Genomic DNA, 19,515 nt, shown 5'->3' with positions numbered 1-19,515 from the left:
CTGTTCCTTAGTTGTATTAGTCACCTTTCAACTCTTAGTTATGCCTAATTGAACAGCACAGCTATAGATTATTCTTCATGCCATGCTTAAATACTCTGATATTTTCTTAGGTTATTGTTTATGTAGAATTAGTCCATGCCACAGAATCCGTGGAAACTGTTTTACTAGGTTAGACTTATTGTTCAAGGATATCAGTGCTAGGGAAAAATAGCTCTGCAGGGCTGGAGAAGGCCTTGCACATAGTAGGGGTTTAATAAATGTTTACCTAACTAAAAATTCTATTTAGTGCTCAGGTTTCCTTAAATTTCACTTTCTCGGGGAAGGATTTCCGACTCTTCAGTCTGGCACGTGTTCCCTCATTACATTTTTCTAATAGAACTGAGTCAAAACCATGTGTACTGGTTCAAATAATTTTGTGATTAACATCTATCTCCCTGACTAGGCTATAAGTTCAGTGAGAGATGGGAATGTGTTTTTGTTCACTAACGTTTTCCCTGTCCCCAGCATAATGCATGGCACATGGCAAGCATGGAATAAATACTAGTCAGATAATAGTACCACATGACCATTTAAAATATGAATGATTAGCAGATTGTCTAATTCTTAACTTCATAGAATTGGAGTTTGTGTTTGGAAAAAAAAGGAATATTTTATTTTTAAGGAGTATACACACTAAAAAGTGTGCAGATTCTTAGCCTTTTCAAAATACTCCTGTAAGTATGCCTTTTCTTAGATTTATCTCTACTTTATTGGTATTCATTTTCTTGAAATATCTATCACCTCACATCTGTCTCTGCTTATAACTGAAGGTGCACTGAAGACAGAAACTAAAAGAGAGAAAACTGAATTGCGAAATACTTTTAGGGAGCTGAGAAAGGTATAGGGCAAAAGCAAAGGTGGTAAAAGAAGCATCTCTTGCTGTTTCAGGACAGTTAAACATAAACCAACCCTTTTAAGTATACCAGAGTAATAAGCCTTACCCACAATATGTGAAAATATAATTAAAAATGTATTGTGGGCCAATTGACCAGGTCGTCAGGTTATTATCTGAATCATAAAGTTGGAAGTAATACCCATTAAAAGCTACTAGTTTGGAAAAGTTAGAATTTAGTCTTTGCAAATATAAAGTTTCTCAATTTGAATAATGCTTTAGAAAACCTCTAGCATTCTTTTTCTTTTAATGTTTCATGGAAGTGTAATAAGCATATAGAAATGTGGACATAGGGTACAGCTCGATGAATTTTCACATCTAGATCAAGAAACAGTACATTACCATCACAGCATCCCAGAGGCTACCCTCTTGTTTTTTCCCCCTTTCCTGTAAATCATCATCCTGACATAGATAAGTTTTTCCTGTTTTTGTACTTTATATAAATGGAATCATGCAGTATCCGCATTCAAATTAGTATAACACATTATTATTCTAAGTGACATTTCTGATAGCAACTCATTGGAAACAAGGTCTGTTTTCAGTTTTCCTTATGTATCTATGTTGGTAAATTGGCAGTTTATAACTGTATTTACTTCTTTATTAATTCTTTAAGAAATTTTCTATATAAATGTAAGAGTGTATATATGCATGTGTGCATGCATGTGCATGTATGCACATATATATGCTTTTAAAAATTTAAAATTTAGTCATACTATGCTATGCGTATTATTCAACTCTCAGTGATACATCTCAAAGTCCTTGTCACATAAGCTCATATAGATCTGCTTATTTTTCCTAATGGTGGCATAGTTTTCCATTATACAGATGTATCATTTTTTTTAATTTATTTTTTTATGGTGACATTGGTTAACAAAATCTAATAAGTTTCATCTGTACACTTTAACATAAGGCATATATATATTTACACTATGTGTTCACCTCCCATAGTTAGATTTCTTTCTGTCACCACATATTTGACCCCCTTTACCCTGTCTACCTCCCGCCTCCTCCCATCCCTTACCCCCTGGTAACTACTAGTCTGTAGTCCATGTCCATGAGTTTCTGTTGGTTTGTCCTGTTCATTTGTTGCTTTTAGGTTTATATCCCACATATAAGTGATATCATGTGATTTTCAACTTTTTCTGTCTGGCTTATTTCGCTTAGCATGATTATCTCGAGGTCTATTCATTTTGTCGCAAATTGCAATATTTCATCTCCTCTTATGGCTGAGTAATATTCCATTGTACATATGTACCACTGCTTCTTTAGCCAGTCCTTTATCATAGGACACTTCAGTTGCTTCCGTGTCCTAGCCACCATGAATAATGCTGCTATGAACATCGGTGTGCAAATATCCTTTCAGATATGGGTTTTCAAGTCTTTGGGTAAATACTCAATAGAGAAATTGCTGGATCGTATAGTAGATCAATTCTTAGTTTTTTGAGGAACCTCCATACTGTTTTCCATAGTGGCTGTACCAATTTTCAGTCTCACCAGCACTGCACAAGGGTTCCTTTTTCTCCGCATCCTCTCCAATGTTTGTTATTACTTGTCCTGTTGATTATAGCTATTCTAACAGGTGCAAGATGGTATCTCATTGTGGTTTTGATTTGCATTTCCCTAATAGCTAGCGGTGTTGAGCATCTTTTCAAATATTTGTTAGCCATTTATATGTCCTCTAGGGAGAAGTGTCTGTTCAGATCCTTTGCCAATTTTTGGATTGGATCATTTGTTTTTTGTTGTTATTGAGCTCTGTGAGTTCTTTGTATATTTTGGATATTAGGCCCTTATCAGAGGCATTGCTTGCAAATATATTTTCCCACTCAGATGGTTTTCTCTTTATCTTGTTGACGATTTCTTTTGCTGAGCAGAAGCTTTTTAGTTTGTTGTAGTTCCATTCACTTAATTTTGCTTTTATTTCCCTTGGTTTTGCGGTCAAATTCATAAAATCCTCTTTAAGACTAAGGTCCTTGAGTTTAGTTCCTGTGTTTTCTTCTATGCGTTTTATTGTTTCAGGTCCTATATTTAGGTCTTAAATCCATTTTTGAGTTAGTTTTGTTGTGTGGTGATGGACAACAATCTAGTTTTGTTCTTTTGCAGGTGGCTTGGATGTATTATATTTAATGAGCCAGCTCTCCACCGAGGAGAGGTTGTTACTGATCTTTTACTTGTAGAACAGTAGAGTCCATGTGAGTGTATATAATGAATTCTTAGAAACAGAATTACTCAGCAATAGGTCCATGGATTTTTAATTTGCGCAGATGTTTCTAAATGACCTTCCAAAGAGTTTTGGCAATTTTTACTCCCACCAGCAAGGCTTAATAACTCCTATTTCCAGTGTCCTTGCCTTAGGTTATGTGTTAGCAAGACCTAATCTTTGCAGTTATAGGAAAACCAGTAAGTCATTATTATTTATATTTAAGTTCACATTTTCTTCACTTTTGGATGAAGGTATTTATACATTTATTGGACATTTGTGTTTCTCTTGGGACTTGTACTCATTTTCCTATAGGCTTATTCATACTTTTCTTATTAATTTCAAGGAGCTCTTTCTATATAAGGAAATTAACTCTTTTACATCATTTTTGGTGTTAATTTTTTTTCAGTTTGTTTTTTGTGTTTTCTGTATTTATAGCCATTTTTTTTTTCCTACACAGAAGGTTTAAAATTTTATATGGTGAAATCTATCAGCTTTTTCCTTACTAGCTTTTGAATTGTGTATAGCACTGCATTGGAAACTTTAGATTGATAGATTGATTGATTGATTGATTGATAGATAGATAGATAGATAGATAGATAAACTTAAGCCTGGCATGGAAAAAAAAAAATCTTTAGAAATGTTTGTGGGAAATGTAGCTGAGCAGGAATTTAAATTTTATTATGACCAACAAAATTTGTTTAACATTTTAAATAGCTTTTGGAAGGATTTTCAATGCTATGTTTTTTTCCTTTTATGCTTTGTTATACAGGGTTTTAATTTTTCAAATGATCCTTCTTTTCAGATTTCAAATTATAACCGATTTCCTGCACCATTGCTGACGTCCAGTGATCCATGTCAGAAGTACTTCCAGGTCAGATGCGCTTTCACATGTTTCAATGTAGAGAAGCAGTTGAATATTAAAACAAATGTATATAATAGATAATTGTTTTGAGGTTAAACTTATAATTTGCTAAAATAACATGTTTTGGTTTTCATTGTTCTTCACTAATAGAAAAATGAACCTTTAAAATAAGACATTCAATTAGACTTGCGTGTACTCATGTAATAATTTCGCAATTCTAATATAATATGAATATATTTTAGTTAACTAGGAAATTAAAACTGTCAAGTTTTGCTGTCTAGCATTGTTCATTATAGCCTGTAAACTGTTAAATATGAACAAAGGAGGTATTGGTAGTGAGTCTCTGTAAACAGCAGTTTAGCCATTAGGAGGTTTGTCTAGAATAGAGCTACCCATTTCAGTATTCTCCTTGGATCTAATGCTAATTAATTTCAAGCCTTAAGAAAACCGTCTTACTTTTATTGTATGCCCATTTCTTTGTGACACGATGGATGTTAGTCTATATACAACATGGTGTTGGGATTTAATTCTTAGCCTCTCCGTAACAATAAGGAAAAAGCAATTGCAATAACATTTGGAATTAAACATAGTATAAGACTGCAAGTGGCAGATACATCTGAGTAGATTCCATATTTGTTAGGACATATACCACTCAGCAAATTCTGTTTTTAAAGAAGTAGATTTTAACCATGGACAAATAGATATTAATGTCTCTTGATTTTAAATTAAACTCATTAAGTATATACAAGCCCTTTTTTGCTTTATTTAACACTGCATGTTACATTTCAACAGAAAACTAAAATAAAATATCATAAAAAAAAATACTAAGCTCAATAGAAGTATATGAATGACAGGAATATCCTATTTATAAAAATCAACCAAAACTAATATGACAAACCTAAGTTCACACAGGAAAATTAGAACTTAGAGGTGATTCTTAGAGGCCATCTAATCATATTGTGAAAATTTGGGGGTAGAGCATAGATTTTCTATGTCAATACAGATTTGAACAGGTGCATTAATTTTTGAAAATCAAGGCAAGTACACATGTGCTTTTAAAAAACAAATTTTAGATGTCGAGAATAATTCCTTTTAGGAATTTTTTAGTATTTAAGATCTTTTATTATATTGCAAGATAGACTCAGTATGGAAATGTTTCAGGAACAAGGCTGGCAAATATATAAAGTGAGTTTTCCTTGAAGTGGAGGTAAACTAATCAAAGAACTTGTAGAAATTTCTTATTGTCACTATGTTTTGATATGCTGATGTAGTCATTCTTCCTGTTGGTACTCACATTGCTTTATTCCTTGGTAGTTATATATGAGATAATGAAACTCTTATCCAGCATGGTTTTTTAAGTGACAACTGCTACATCATGCATTGGTGTAACACATTTTGCCAAGAAAGTGGTATTTTTATTTCACTGGAATATCATATTCCAGCCATTTTTTATTTGAAAATTCAAATGACAGCTAGTAAGGGAGAGTCTGGACCGATAACTGGGATAAGTTATGCCTCAACCCTGTGTTCCAACTCTTAGGAGCGATGACTACAGAGAGCCTTTTAAAAAACAAACATACCAGAATCTATACCATTATCTGGCTGAAAAAGTCTTGTTGAACCTTCAAGATTCAACTTAGGAGTGTCTTTTGAATAGGACTTACCCTGTGACATATTCACGTAATTACCCTATTTTAAGGCTTCTTTCATTGTTTAATATGTTTTCCCTTTTGGAATTGACTTGAGGCCAGCTTATCATTATTCAAAAAAAAACGTGATTACTTTATGGCCTACCTACTTTTTTTCACCTAAACCAATATTCCCAGGCTTGATCATTTACTTTAGTCATCAGAGTTGGCCCTAAAAGTCTAGAGCTATTTTAAAAACATATATACGGTCATCTTCAGAAGATATTGAGGCTCTTCTAAATGATAAAAACAGAATAGAAATTGAGCAGAGAAAACATCATATCCCAAGGTGACTATTTCAAATGTCTTAATTCTTATTTGAATATACATATTCTGATTTGTGTTTCCCAAGTAACCAGTCATCACATCTGCCAGGTATGATGTTGCAAAGCCAGATTTCCCTTCATCTGGAGTGCCTTTCTCTTCTTTGTCAACTGGTAGACTTCTACCTACCCTTCAAGTCTCAGCTCAGCCGTTTTGTGTGTGTGTGTGTGTGTGTGTCGAGAGAGAGAGAGAGAGAGAGAGAGAGAGAGCGAGCGAGCGAGCAAGCACGAGAGCGTCTTCCTTGAACCTCTCTCCTCATCTGTAACACCTTCTTCTCATAATACCCTCTGTCTACTTTTTGAGTTTGTTTCATAATTTATCCTTCTCGCTGGATGTGTTTCCATAATTTATCCTTCTCGATGGATGTGTTACCCTATCTGGATGTGTTTCTGAAAGGAAAACATTTGGTACACCTTTCTTGACTCTCCTCATTTCCACCTGGGATGTCTAACAGTGAGCCCTCAGGCAGTTACGTTGAATGGGGAATGAGAAACCCTCCAGTGGGTAAGACCTAGCTCTTGAAGTCACCTCTTATCTCAGAGAGCTGGGGGAAGCCGCCCTGGGAATCAGCTGTGTGAAGTTGCTCTCCTGGTTTATAAACCTCCAGGGTCTGCCTCCAAATAACCGTTTTCTCTTTTGTTCACACAGAACTTCTTATCATTTTTGTAACATTGAGAGTTTACTTTCATGAGTAATTTCAGGAAACTAGCTTTATTTTGCCTCTCTTTCCTAAAAGAAAAAAAATCTGAGTTTATTTCATGTCTTTAATACTTTGAGTTCTAGTTCAAAAGGCAGCATTCCTCAGGGTAGAATTTTTGCTTTTAACTCCTCAATGGAAATAAAATTGTGTAGCAGGAAAATAAAAATAAAAAAAATGTGAAGTCTCATTTAAGGGTGGGACAAATATTGGGCTTCCCTGGGCCCATTTGTCAGTTTCTAATTTTATAAGCGTGTCATGAGAGCAGAGAGAGAGCAAGTTATTGAAGAGAGGAGTTTCCTGTCATTAGTGACAAATTCTTTTTGTTTGTTTGTTTTTTTTTTGTTTTTTTGATAGAAGGCTAGAGGTTTCAGAAAAGAGAAGGAAGCGGGCAGGTTTAACTACAGGATCCAACACGAGTTCGTATTAGGATGTCATCTGAGATACAGAGTTATAGCTTAGTATGGGGATCTTTGTGACTCTGAGTTTGAAAAAAGCTTTGTTAGCCTTGAAATAAAAATGACCCTGGCTTACCTAATTTTGTTTAGGCATCATAAAAAAAATATTCTATTAACTAAGGCTCTTTAGTTACTAAAAGGAGAAAAACAGCTCAAATTGGTTTAAGGGAAAAAAAAAAAAACTATTAACTTCAATACCCTAGAAGTCCTGGGGCATCATGTTTCAGGCATAGTTTGCTTCCAAGAGTCCAATAGTGTCATTAGAGCTTGCTCACTTTCTCTCTGTTTCTTGGCTCTACTTGCCCATTTGTTAGGTTCTTGCTTATGCAGGTTGTCTTTTCATGGTATGCCTTGAAGCTTGTATCTTCTAGTTCAAGAAAAAGAAAAAAGAGAGCACTTCTCTTCTGATCATTCTGGCAAAACTCTTAGGATGAGCTTTGTGTGTGTCACATACTTTACCTTGAACCAGTTACCATAGCCATGGGAATTTGCTACTCCGGCTGACTGGGCCCTGGCATGTGCCTCATAAAGTAAGGGGTAGAGTCATCTCTGCCTGAAACACAGAGGCTGAATCCCTAGAATGTAAACTCGATGAGAGTAGGTATTTTGTCAGTTTTGTTTACTGCTGTATCCTCAGCAGTGAGAACTACATCTGTTGCATGGTAGTAATCAGAAGAAAAAAAAAAAAGTCTATAAAGTGAGTGTGGAGGAAGGACGATTTCACAATAAAAATTGTGGGGCTTTTACCGGAAAAGGAGGGCATAGATACCAAGCAGTAATAGATGTTTCTCCGTCGTGCATCATGCAGGAGAATGATGGCAGTAGTCATACTAGCTCTTGTCACACTCTTCACTCTGAACTTATACCTAGCTCTGGAATAGGAATCAGTCCTCTTGAATTGATGTTCGCTCTTCATAGGTAACACTCAAAACAGTATAATGAATAGATGTGGAAGTGATGGCAAAATCATGGCCCCTGTCCACCTTCCAGAAATCCAGGAACAGAACCACCTCTGTCCTAAAGATTGACCCTCAGGATGACACCTGACACCTTATTCACGTCCCCCCTGTGACTCTTTCATTTCTTTTTTTCCCTTCCATTTCATAGGCTGCAGATTCATTTTGTTGATGGTTTCCTTTGCTAGGCAAAAGCTCTTTAGTTTCATGTAATCCCACATGTTTGTTTTGCTTTTGTTGCCTTTGCGTTTGGTGTCAAATCTAGAAAGGTCATCGCCAAGACCTGTGTTCAGAAGCTTACCCCAGTATTTTCCTCTAGGAGTTTCATGGCTTCAAGTCTTACTTTCAAGTATTTAACCCATTTTGTGTTAATTTTTGTTTAGGATAGTGGTCCAGTTGTACTTATTTATTTTTTTGCCTATGACTATCCAGTTTTCCCAACACCATTTATTGAAGAGACCATCCTTTCTCCATTGTATGTTCTTGACTCTTTTGTGATAAATTAATTGACCAGATATTCATGGATTTATTTCTGTATGCTCTATTCTGTTCTGTTGATCTATGCATCCATTTTTATGCCATCAAGCCTCAGATTTTTTAAGTCACTAACCTTGCGTTTTTTCCTTGAGACTATTTCTAAACTTTGTCCATCTCCTCAGGTTCCCTGAGACTGCTTCTACTTCAGGGGAAGACTCTATCTTCATAAAGGATATTGAGGCTATCAGTTTTGCTTTTTCTCGATTTTGTGTCGCGGCCACGACATGTGTCCTCATTCTTACTCCTCTTTTCTCACACGAAGTAGTACCTCTTGTCTTGAGCAATGCCAGCTCTTCTACATGTTCTCTGGCCCTTCCTCTCTTCTCATCACCTGGATTCTACCTTATCCTCTCTCCTTTTGTGTTTCTGCTTTCCCCCTCTCTACTGGCCTGTGCTTTTCCAACCTATAAGCAATAAAACATGGCTAAGACTCTCATCTTTAGAAAACAAAACTTTCTTCCCACAATCCTTGTTCATCTTTCAGTTGCTCTTCTTTCCTGCCCCTGCTTTATTCATAGTGAAGTTTCTTAAAGGGAACTCTCTGCCCAACTCTGCCATTCTCTTGAAGCAATATGACAGAAGCCACTAATGAACTTATAATCACTTGGTGTACCTGTTTCTTTTCAGTCTTTACCTCTAAATCCAGGTGGCTAATGGAGACCTCATCTTCATGCCCTGGTCAAGAGATGAATGACTAGAGCCAGCGCTATGACGGTACAAAAGAAAGACTTTTCCTGTACCTAAGTCTCTTGTGCCTGCCTGCTGCTCTTCCTACTTCCTTGACTGGACTATTGCAGTAGCCTTCTAGCTGGTCTCCATGCTGGATTTTGTTCCCTTCCAGTAGATGGCAGAATCAGGCTCTAACACCAGAAAGAGGAGCATGAAAATGGGGCCAGCTGCCTCTTTGATTAGGGAATCACCTTCTGTCTACCTCTTTATTTTTTTCCCAGATACCACTGAAGTTTTAATTGCCTAATTTACATTGCTTCTTTAATGCCTTTTCATCAGTCATCTCCTTCTTAAAGAATGTGCTGAAGGAAAGATGCCTTTCCCCCTACAACATAAAGGAATACACACACACACACACTCACACACTCCACATACTTCAACCTCAGATTCATTCTTCATGATTTTGTTGAAGTGGTTGATCTTCTCTGCCTCAGGGTCAAATCTAAACTCTTGGAACACACCTTGGGAACTTTCTCTGATCCCTCCCCTCCCTCTTTACCACCTCTTCTGTCATGTCTTGATTTGCTCTGATTCCCTAGATGGTAATCTAATGCTCTTACCTTAAGATCCTCTCCAACCTAAGGTGGGAAGACTACTTATTCCTTCGTACCTTCCCACTCCTGCCCTGGTTGATTTTTATCAGTTTATTGTGTGTTTGTCTTCCACAAGGCTGAAAGTATTTAGCAGGCATGACCTTGTGTGTCTTGATTTCTCCATTCCCAGCAGTGTCTGGCAAGAAGAAAGTGCTCCATGGACGGTGGCCTGAGGTGTAGTGGTTAGAGACAAAAGAGTGCAGGGAAGGAGGGAGCCGTAGGATAGTAATCATCCCCAACATGAATGGAGTGTATGTAGTACAATACGCCAGGCTTTGGGTTAAATGCTTGACAGTCATCCCTCTTAGTCCCCAGCAAAGTTCAGTGAGGTGTAGATACTGTCATCCTCATTTTACAATAAAGAAATGGGGAGTTTAAGTAACTTATCTGTTATGTCAAGGAATTTGGACTTATTCTTTGGATTTATTCTTGCCTTTTTGACTACAGAGAAAACATCTCAACATTAGAAGGTTTAAAGAGACATTATAATATTTTCTTTCCTTTAAAAAAAGAAACACAAACCTCTTTTCTTTTAAACCTGAGGAATGTTTTTTGTTTTTCTTTTTTCATAATTAAACCTCTCTAGACCCAACTTCTTTATCCCTTCCCCTGGTCTGTTTACTCTTTGTATGTCTCTACAATAAGACCATTTCTATCACTCAGACCAATAAGGTAGTTAATTTGGGGGCCTTGGCAGGCAGCCCTGCAATCTGTCACTTGGATAAAAGGGGTGAGGTTTGCTCACATTTATTTATGTACTTTGCTAAAATTTCTCCTGGCATTCTCATTTTAAACCTCACAATCCTCACTATTATTGTCCTCATTTTTCAGACAAGGAAACTGAAGGTCTGGTATCCTAGATCATTCAGCTAGTAAGGAGCATGGACAGGAGGTGAGCCTGTCTCTCTGACCCTGAGTTCCGTGCCCTTATCCTCATGGGCACTGCCTCCCACTTTTGGGGGCCTCCTTCCTGCAGTCTTGGTCTTTCTAGGATTTTGCTAACCTCTCTCTACTTCATGACCCTTTGGAGCCCAAATGACTGCCTAGCTGATATATTAACTCCTAGTGACTACTGTAACTTCAACTGTAACCATGGCTCTCTTAGTTCTAGATCTGAACCTTAATTTTGCTTCCAGATGATACCATCATTTAATATCTAAGATACACTCAAATTGTGTTCAGGCTTTGATCTATAAAAACAACATATACAGAGTTGTTTTGTTCAGAGTGGGCCTGCTGTTCTAATTTAACCCTCCTAAACCTTCCCTCTATGATTTCTTGTAAGCCCAAGGGCTACAAAGGGAATGGGGAGGGAGATGGGACCCAAAAGACTAGTGAGAAGATGGCTAAAAGTTTTTATCTGTCACATTCAGGATATGAAAGCTACTTAAATATTAAATCACCTAGAAAATTGATGGTATTCTTTCTGAAAATGTTTATGGCTATAAGCAAAGTAAACAAAAATTTCTTCCTAATAACATTGCTAGAATGTAGTACCTAACATTATAAAGTAGCTTCATAGAAAATGTTTGCCGTGCCTTTTAAAAGCAAGCAGATTGCCAGCTTTCTCATAATCATGTCACTCTAAATGCCCAAGATTCTAAATGCGTGCCTCTGTTATGAATATGTGTCTCAGGGAAAACTACATGTGGATTCATGATGGCCCTTCTCATATCAAATGCTACTCTGGAGTCAGTTTGTATTATAAATGGAAACATATGTTTTCCATAAAGTCAGAGTAGTAGCCAAAACAATATTAATTAAAAAAAAAAATTAGTCAGAGTATTGTTTCAAAGGGAGAAACATACTTGATTCTCTGTTCTGCAAAATGAAGCCCAAGTGCTGAGGCAGAGTGCTGGGCAAGCTAGAGTCCTTACACATAACAATTTTGAAAAATGGGGCTCACAGTCTGACCACTTTGGGTTGCATTGCCCTTAGCTATCTCTGTGGGCCAAGTGGTCATTCTGTTATCATGTGGCCAGTGCCCAGACTGTACAGACGTTGCCTAGTTTCCTAAAAGCATACAGGCTCTAGGATGAGTGGGGCACTCTTTTCAATAGCCCATCCTGTGGATTTGATAATAGAGATGCTTCTGAACTCCTGAATGGAACATTCTTGCCTTCCGTGCCTGCGAAGGTCCCCGGGGGAGAAAGAGGGAGTTGTCACAATACAATTTTTGGAATGTTACGAGCTGCACTTTGGCTCCACTGCTGGTGTAGAACTCACTGAGGTCTCTGTGGAGGGCAAAGGATCAGATAAGAAGTCATTCCTCCTAGGCTGAGAAATGTGAAACCTCAGGAATTCTTGCTGATGGATTTTATTCCCTTTTAGTCTGAGAAACCTTTCTTTCTTCCTAGCAAGAGACACATAGAATAAATCACTGATGGTGTGAACAATATTTGAGATAAATGCAGCTGTCAGATAGTTTCCTAGGAGTCCTGCAAGGGCACATGGTGACTGCAAACAGCTGAGTCTACATTTTAGTTCAATGGAACATATTCAGACTCCTTTTGGCTCTAACATGTCTGAAGCCATGGGCTCAGTGCTACATTATTAGGGGTGTGCATGTGTATGTGTATATGTGTGTGTGTGTTCTTGAGCAATTAAGGTGTTTCTCCAAAATTTCTGTTTACTACAAACACTAAGTTCGAGTCAAAAATGTTCACATAGACATTAGCAAAACACTCGAATGGAGGCTTGATTTTTGCACGCATTCAGAACACAATTTCCAAACATGGTTGAGAAAAATTACCTTGGACTTGAATAGTGGCCTTTAAGGTTAATTAAGAAACATGGAGCCCCAGAGTATTTTTAAGCAACTTTTTTGTTGCCTGAGGGAATGACGGAGTAGAAATGTGGCATAAATGTTTAGAAAGGGGAGGATTTTCAAGGTTGTGAAAAATGAAGACCAGCCACCAAAAGGAAATTCAAATTTGAATTCAAAAGAGAGATACTTTTTAATTTAAGTAAAATTTGGACCTTCAGTTCTCTTACCTTTTTGATAAAGTGGCCTTTGTGTACTCACATTAGGCCTTTTATTTGCTTCTATTTGATAAATGAGCAAGCAGTGAAAATAAAGAAAAAAATGGGCCAGTTCTATAAAAATGTATGCACCGGAAGATTAATTCTTTCAGTTTTCTGTATAAAAATGTTTAGTCACTCTGTATGCTAAGTAGTTTAATAATGCCAGGCTTCTAATGACCAGTTTTCTTTTTTTCCAGCTGACTCAGGTGTAGACACTTTGGCAGTGTTTATGGCCAGCAGCGGAACCACAGATGTCACGAATCGGAGCAGCCCAGCCACACCACCAAATACCCTTAATCTCCGTTCCTCCCACAATGAACTGTTGAATGCTGAAATAAAACATACAGAAACTAAGAACAGCACACCTCCCAAATGCAGGAAAAAATATGCATTAACTAACATCCAAGCAGCGATGGGCCTCTCGGATCCAGCTGCCCAGCCCTTACTGGGAAATGGCTCTGCCAATATGAAGCTGGTGAAAAATGGGGAGAACCAGCTCCGGAAGGCTGCAGAACAAGGGCAGCAGGACCCCAACAAAAATGTCAGCCCCACTGCAGTCATCAACATAACTTCTGAGAAGTTAGAAGGTAAAGAGCCCCACCCCCAGGATTCCTCGGGCTGTGACATTTTACCCTCCCAACCCAGGAGAACCAAGAGCTTTCTAAATTACTATGCAGACCTGGAAACCTCAACCAGAGAACTAGAGCAGAACTTAGGTAGTCAGCATGCGGTTGTGGAAGAGAAGTCCCAGCCAGGCCAGGGCCAGGCCTCCACCGTCATTGGGAATGGTGATTTGCTGCTGCAGAAACCAAACAAACCCCAGTGTAGTCCTGAAGATGGCCAAGTAGCCACAGTGTCATCCAGCCCAGAGACCAAGAAGGATCATCCTAAAACAGGGGCCAAAACTGATTGCGCACTACATCGGATCCAGAACCTGGCACCCAGCGATGAGGAGTCCAGCTGGACCACACTGTCCCAGGACAGTGCTTCACCCAGCTCCCCGGATGAAACAGGTACCCCTGGGAAAGGTATAGTAAGGTGACATTTTCTTTTGGTGTTTTCAGTTATTAATATTAATCCCTAGACAAACCCAAAAAATCCATTTGCAGGCAGAGAAGAATGTGAACCTCGCGGTAAAATTGGGCAGTTTGTGTGGAAAATATTGTTAGATTCCTTAACAGTTTCATTTTGGTTTATTTGTTCTAGGAAGCGTTTTTGTAAAAGAAATAGGTCCTTGGCGTTATACAGTAAAACATCTATTTAGAAGTTATTCTGCCAGTGTGTGATGAACTATTTTTATATACTACCTAGAAATATTTGGTTTTGTTAAGCAAAATAATAAAAGAAAGAGTTTCCTCAGGTTGTGGCAGCCTTTCCTCTGCTCTTCCAGACACGGTGCTTTCTGTTGTAGTTAAATTTTTAAATTTTACTGAAAGTCATTTGATGAACAGTGAAGTCTCCCCTGCTCCACACTCTAGCCCACTTTTTCAGGGATGATTGCTACCTTTTTTTTCCCTTCTTTCCTTTCAGAAAACATTTATAATAAATTTTAAAATTTATGCAAATTTTATGATAATGGTATTTTTATAAAGTCTTTACTTTTTAGAGACATATACTAATGTACTAATATAAGTGTACTATATATAATATAACATAACAATATAAGTAAACTAATATAAATGATATTGTATATGGAATTTTCTCCAAAATAATTGGGCCAGGAATAAAAAAGACCCCCAAATTTCCCATAAGCTGATCATTGTTAAAAATGGGTACACGAGGTTCATTATTCTGTTCTCCCTAATTTTGTGTTTAAAATTTTTCACAGTAAAAAGTTAAAACAAAAAAATTACATTAAATTGTTTTATAAATGCCTTTGCTTTTCTCCTTAAGTATATATTTTGTAAAGCAGTCCATATCAAGACACACCACTTTTTTACATCAGGCTTTTTAAAGTATTAGGCATGTTGTTCTACCACATTCAAGTTCTGTGATTTATTTAAGTTTCCTCACCGTCGATATTTAGATCATTTCTATCCGTAGTTCCTTCGCTTACTGAGTGTTGGTGTCAGTAAGGGCCTGTGCAGAGCATGAAGTTTAAGCTGAGCACGTGCACCCACTCCATCCACTGTGACTCTCTCCAGAAAACCTTTCCGGTCCCCTCTGCTCACCTCTCCTTTGCTCAGTGTCCTGGTGTTACTTCTTGTTGGGTTTCTCTGCAGAACCATTTCAGTGGTTGGCCCATGATGTGAACTGGATTAGTTTTCTGTTTATTTTTCTCTCTTTAGGTCGCTTTTGAAGACCTTCGAATTTTAAAGTAAGGGTGACAGTATGGTAATGGCCCTTAATGGGTCACTTAGCATAGACATTTTGAGTCAAATATACTTAAAAGACTGTGTTAACTGTGACTCTAAAGAAGTGAGATTGAGTTTTTTAAAAAACACACACAAGATGCCAAACCTGTGCTGCCCTTCAAAATGTTCACTTTGGGATGTCTCTACCTACCTCAGCAGAGTGCAATGTCTCAAATATTAATACTTTTTGGGAATTCTTTTGGAATTTCCTCAAAGCCAGTTTTGAACTCCTTCTGAAAAGAAACCTCTTTACTTCTTGATCACACTTCAGTTTCATGTAGTGACAACCACTACATAAATTAGTGAGTAAAATGAATGACTATTCAGAACTGGTATTTCTTTTGATTGCATCTTTCCAGTGGAGCATACCATTAATATTTGTAATGATAGCAATCAGTTTAAATTAAACATTGTATGTTTCACTTCTGATAGTAAAATTAGTGTTTATTATGTTTTATATAGTATATCTGTGCTTATATATGCAATAAACACAAATACTAACTGTTGAAAGAAAAGAAAAAATAAGAGCCAATATTTTATAAGATAGTAGTATACAGTGCCATAGTACATATATAAAAAACTGTATATATTTGCTTATTCACTGTGTATTAAGTAAATACTCATCACAGTGGTGTGTGTTTTATGACTAAATCATGACACATTATCTTTGGACTGTAGACTGTGCTTTGGGGAGCCTAGAAAAATAGAACAGCTTTATTCAAGTTAGAATGCCATTTATAAAATAAAATGCACCACTTAACCCAGAAATTCACTACTTTCTATTTTCCTTTCTTTCTTAAGTTGCCCCCTCCAGCATCTCAGTGAGATTTTTTTGCACAGTCCCATGTGTACAATATGTTGCTCCTCTTTTCTTTCTATATAGTTTGTCCTTTGAGACAACAAGAGGCTATTAGGAAAAAGAAAAGCATTTTTGAAATTACTGAGTTTCATAGGCAATTAGAAAAGTTCAAAAGAATGCCTTGACCCTGATTCTAAAAGAAGGGGTTGCATCATTATGGTACTTGAAAGTGAGAACTTTTACTCTGTTAGGATCTTGCCAGAGATTCAGTTCCCATAGTGGCCCCAGGTAAGCACAATGACTCTGATAAATACACATTGGTCAGATTGTGTGTAGTCTCTCTGTTAATCACCTGGTGTTTTATGTTCGCTTCATGAAAACTTTTAAAAGTCACAACATTTTGATGCTACCTGGGTACAGGTTTCTGTACCTTGTTGGTACCAACATGTACCTTAGGTTTAATTTGGGGCTTAATAAAATTGAAGATACAGAGTTTGAAACTGGGTGGATCTTGTGGAATAGCCATTTCAAAATTAGGTTCATTACTAAATATAATGTGCAAAGGCAGGATATACACAGAGAAAACCAATCTAGGTGAGTCTACTGCTTGATTAACTTATCATTGAGAGCATGGACTCTAGAGTCGACTTCCTGAGTTCAAATCCCAGCTCTGTTACATTATGGCAGCTCACATAGCCTCTCATCTGTAAAATGGGGGTGAAAGTAGGGTTTTGGCATAGACCTATTGTGAGGATAAGTGAAAGCATCTTCAAAGAGCTCTTAGAATAGTGTCTGGCATATAGCCAGACCTTAATAAATATTAGTGCCTGTTAATATTAGTGATCATTATCAGCACAAAAGTGGGCTATAAAAGCTTACTTTTCTCTTAATTATGAACTACCTATATTTGGACTCTGATTTTCATTAGGACTTTTTGCACCTTAAGAGCAGAGATTGGTTTGTTTTCATCATTGTATTGTCAGTGCCTGAAATAATAGCACCAGGTAATAATGACTAGTAAATAATAACTTAGTAAATAAGTAATGATCAATTGAATAAAAATGGAGGTCACCTACATATCCCCAAATGGCCCTGACATATTGAATAAATCATTTGATGTTGTATCTTAATCAATGTCTGATTTTGATATTGGATACAATATTTTAAAACTCGATGATGATATTGTCTCATAATAGGTGGACTGAATAACCATTTATTGGGGAAGGCACAGTGAAATTCTCTAGGCCTACTATGTGGCAGATTTTGTTCATGGTACTTTCTAATACTCTAGTGGCCATGCTGGGACTTGAACCCAGATCTTCAGATACAGCATCCAGTGTTTCTCCACTGTACCATAATCTTGAGATGTACCCATGTGGCCCCCAGCAGCTGAATACATCAGACTTCATCCACTTCAACTGGATGTGTGTGGTAGTTATCTTGAGCATCTGGAAAATGGAAAATTATATTTTAGATCTTTCCATTCCTATAAGCAGTTGAGATTTAGACGAAATGTTGTCTCCTCTGTGAAACCTTTCTTGACTCTCTAAACTGTTGAAAGTCCTTTCTCTATATCCCAATGAAATGTTTCTAAGTCTCTTATCATGTTCCTCTCAGCAGTTCGTAACCTTGCTCGAAAGTTTCCATTTAGACATAGAGCTCCATACAGGCAGGGACCAAGTCTTCAGCATGTGTGGTTATGAACCTCCTCATACAATGTGTAGCACATAGTAAGAAGTTTCATAAATGTTCACTTTGCTAGTTGGATGGATGGAACTGGATGACAAACATGAATATTCTCTGGGGTCTGCCTCAACAATACACCTATAGAAATGAGAAAGAAAGCACAGCTTGTATAAAATAATTGTTTAGAGCACCTGAATAGTGTGATTCTTATTTATATTCTAGTCTTCTGGGAAGGATGAAGAATTAGGGTCAGTCATTCAGTCTTTCACAAACATTCTTTGCATTAGAGTCTATAGGTTTATGAGTCAGGAACGCCAGAGCCAAGGAAAGGGGCCATTTTGACTTCACTTGCCTTTACATTTTGCATTGCAAATTGATCTCTGTTGCTCAAGAGTTTAAATCCTTTGATATCACAAACTGATTGTTTTCCAGTCTCAGTGTAAGCAAAGTAGAACCCTTGCAAGTTGAATAGTTGGTAAAGGCAAAAGCCAGGGCACAAACCTAATTATGTCAACAATTATGACAGCACTTCTTGTTTCTGGCCTTCTCTAGCTTAAGAGTGTAGAGCTTTGGATAAGTTTATATTATTAACACTTTTAGAAACTCCTTCTAAATGTTCATTTTATATCCAGTTGTTTCTGGTCATTTCAAACATAAATGATTTTTAAATTGCTTTTTAAAAGCTCCCAATCCCTTCAAAAAAAAAAAAATCCAAGATATAGGAAAGGCCCAGTTTTCAGCCTATTTGCCCTGCTGAATTTTTAAAAATCTTTTAAACACCCTTTAGTGAACTTGTCTTCTCAGTTGAGAGTTCCATGCTGTGATAGGAGGAATTCAAGGAGACAAATGTGAGACGTTTCCAATATAATTCGGGCACACTGTGTTCTGGGGTAGGGCATGTAATTTCTAAGTTAGATTTTGGTACCTCAGGGACAAGATGTACAAAAATATTTCTTATCTTACCCCACGAACTTAAGAAAGAAGATGATTGTGCTCAATTAAGTATTTTTAGAAAGTTCTAGAGAAAAAAAATATTCAATTGAACATTCAAGGTAGTTTTTGGCTGCTGTCCATTATAAAATATACTAGGTACTTCAGGGGACAAAAAGATAAATGTAATGAAATGAGTGGCAGCAAAAGTCTGATATTGAGCACAAGACAGTAGATATATTCAAGACGGCACCAGGAAGGGGCTCTGAGAGGCCAGAGTGCTATGCGGTAGAGGCACTGAGGGGCAGCAGCTTCGGTTGACCTGGACGTGAAAGTCTGGGCACTGGACCTTATTTATTGGAGATTGAATAGATTTTCATTGGATGGAAATCTGAAGAGATCATTGCCCCTTTCAGCTGTTAAAAAAATGAATCTCTTTCTTTTCTTTTTTATTAAACACTAGAGAAGTTTAATTCATGATTTTTTGTTCTTCATTTTTTCTTCTGCTTTACTGGCATTTTGAAAAAAAAAAGTTAGTTCCTAGTTTGGCAAGTTGTTTAGCTTGTGGGAGAGGGCAGTGTGGACAGAGCATGGCTACTTAAGAAGTGGTGGGGTGGATTTTTCTAGTAGTCCTGCATGAGGTGCTCTTAGAAATGCCACATGATGCCCTCATGCCCTTAGTAGAAGTATGTAGCCTCTCAGATTGTGACTCATTGACTCATAGACATAGAAATACTACCAACCACT

General features: G+C 37.2%; 1 protein-coding gene across 22 annotated transcripts in view; it reads left to right on the top strand.

Annotated features, from left to right (window-relative positions):
• The window catches only part of APBB2 (amyloid beta precursor protein binding family B member 2), a 336,396-nt gene that overhangs the window by 153,473 nt on the left and 163,408 nt on the right, over positions 1-19,515 (top strand). For 13 of the 22 annotated variants that reach the window (XM_039845051.1, XM_039845045.1, XM_039845042.1 and 10 more), the window contains 2 exons: positions 3,934-4,002; positions 13,197-14,027. In XM_039845051.1, the coding sequence (XP_039700985.1) occupies positions 3,984-4,002; positions 13,197-14,027 (850 nt within the window). In that variant the 5' untranslated portion in view covers positions 3,934-3,983. The remainder of the gene's footprint in view (positions 1-3,933; positions 4,003-13,196; positions 14,028-19,515) is intronic. The other 9 variants (XM_039845061.1, XM_039845052.1, XM_039845059.1 and 6 more) reach the window with 1 other exon arrangement.

Source organism: Pteropus medius, unplaced genomic scaffold, assembly GCF_902729225.1.
Source record: "Pteropus medius unplaced genomic scaffold, Ma_sr-lr_union100, whole genome shotgun sequence".
NCBI classification, from domain to species: Eukaryota; Metazoa; Chordata; class Mammalia; order Chiroptera; family Pteropodidae; genus Pteropus; species Pteropus medius.
Note: the sequence above shows the minus strand (reverse complement) of the source record. Positions and strands in the feature narration are given on the sequence as shown.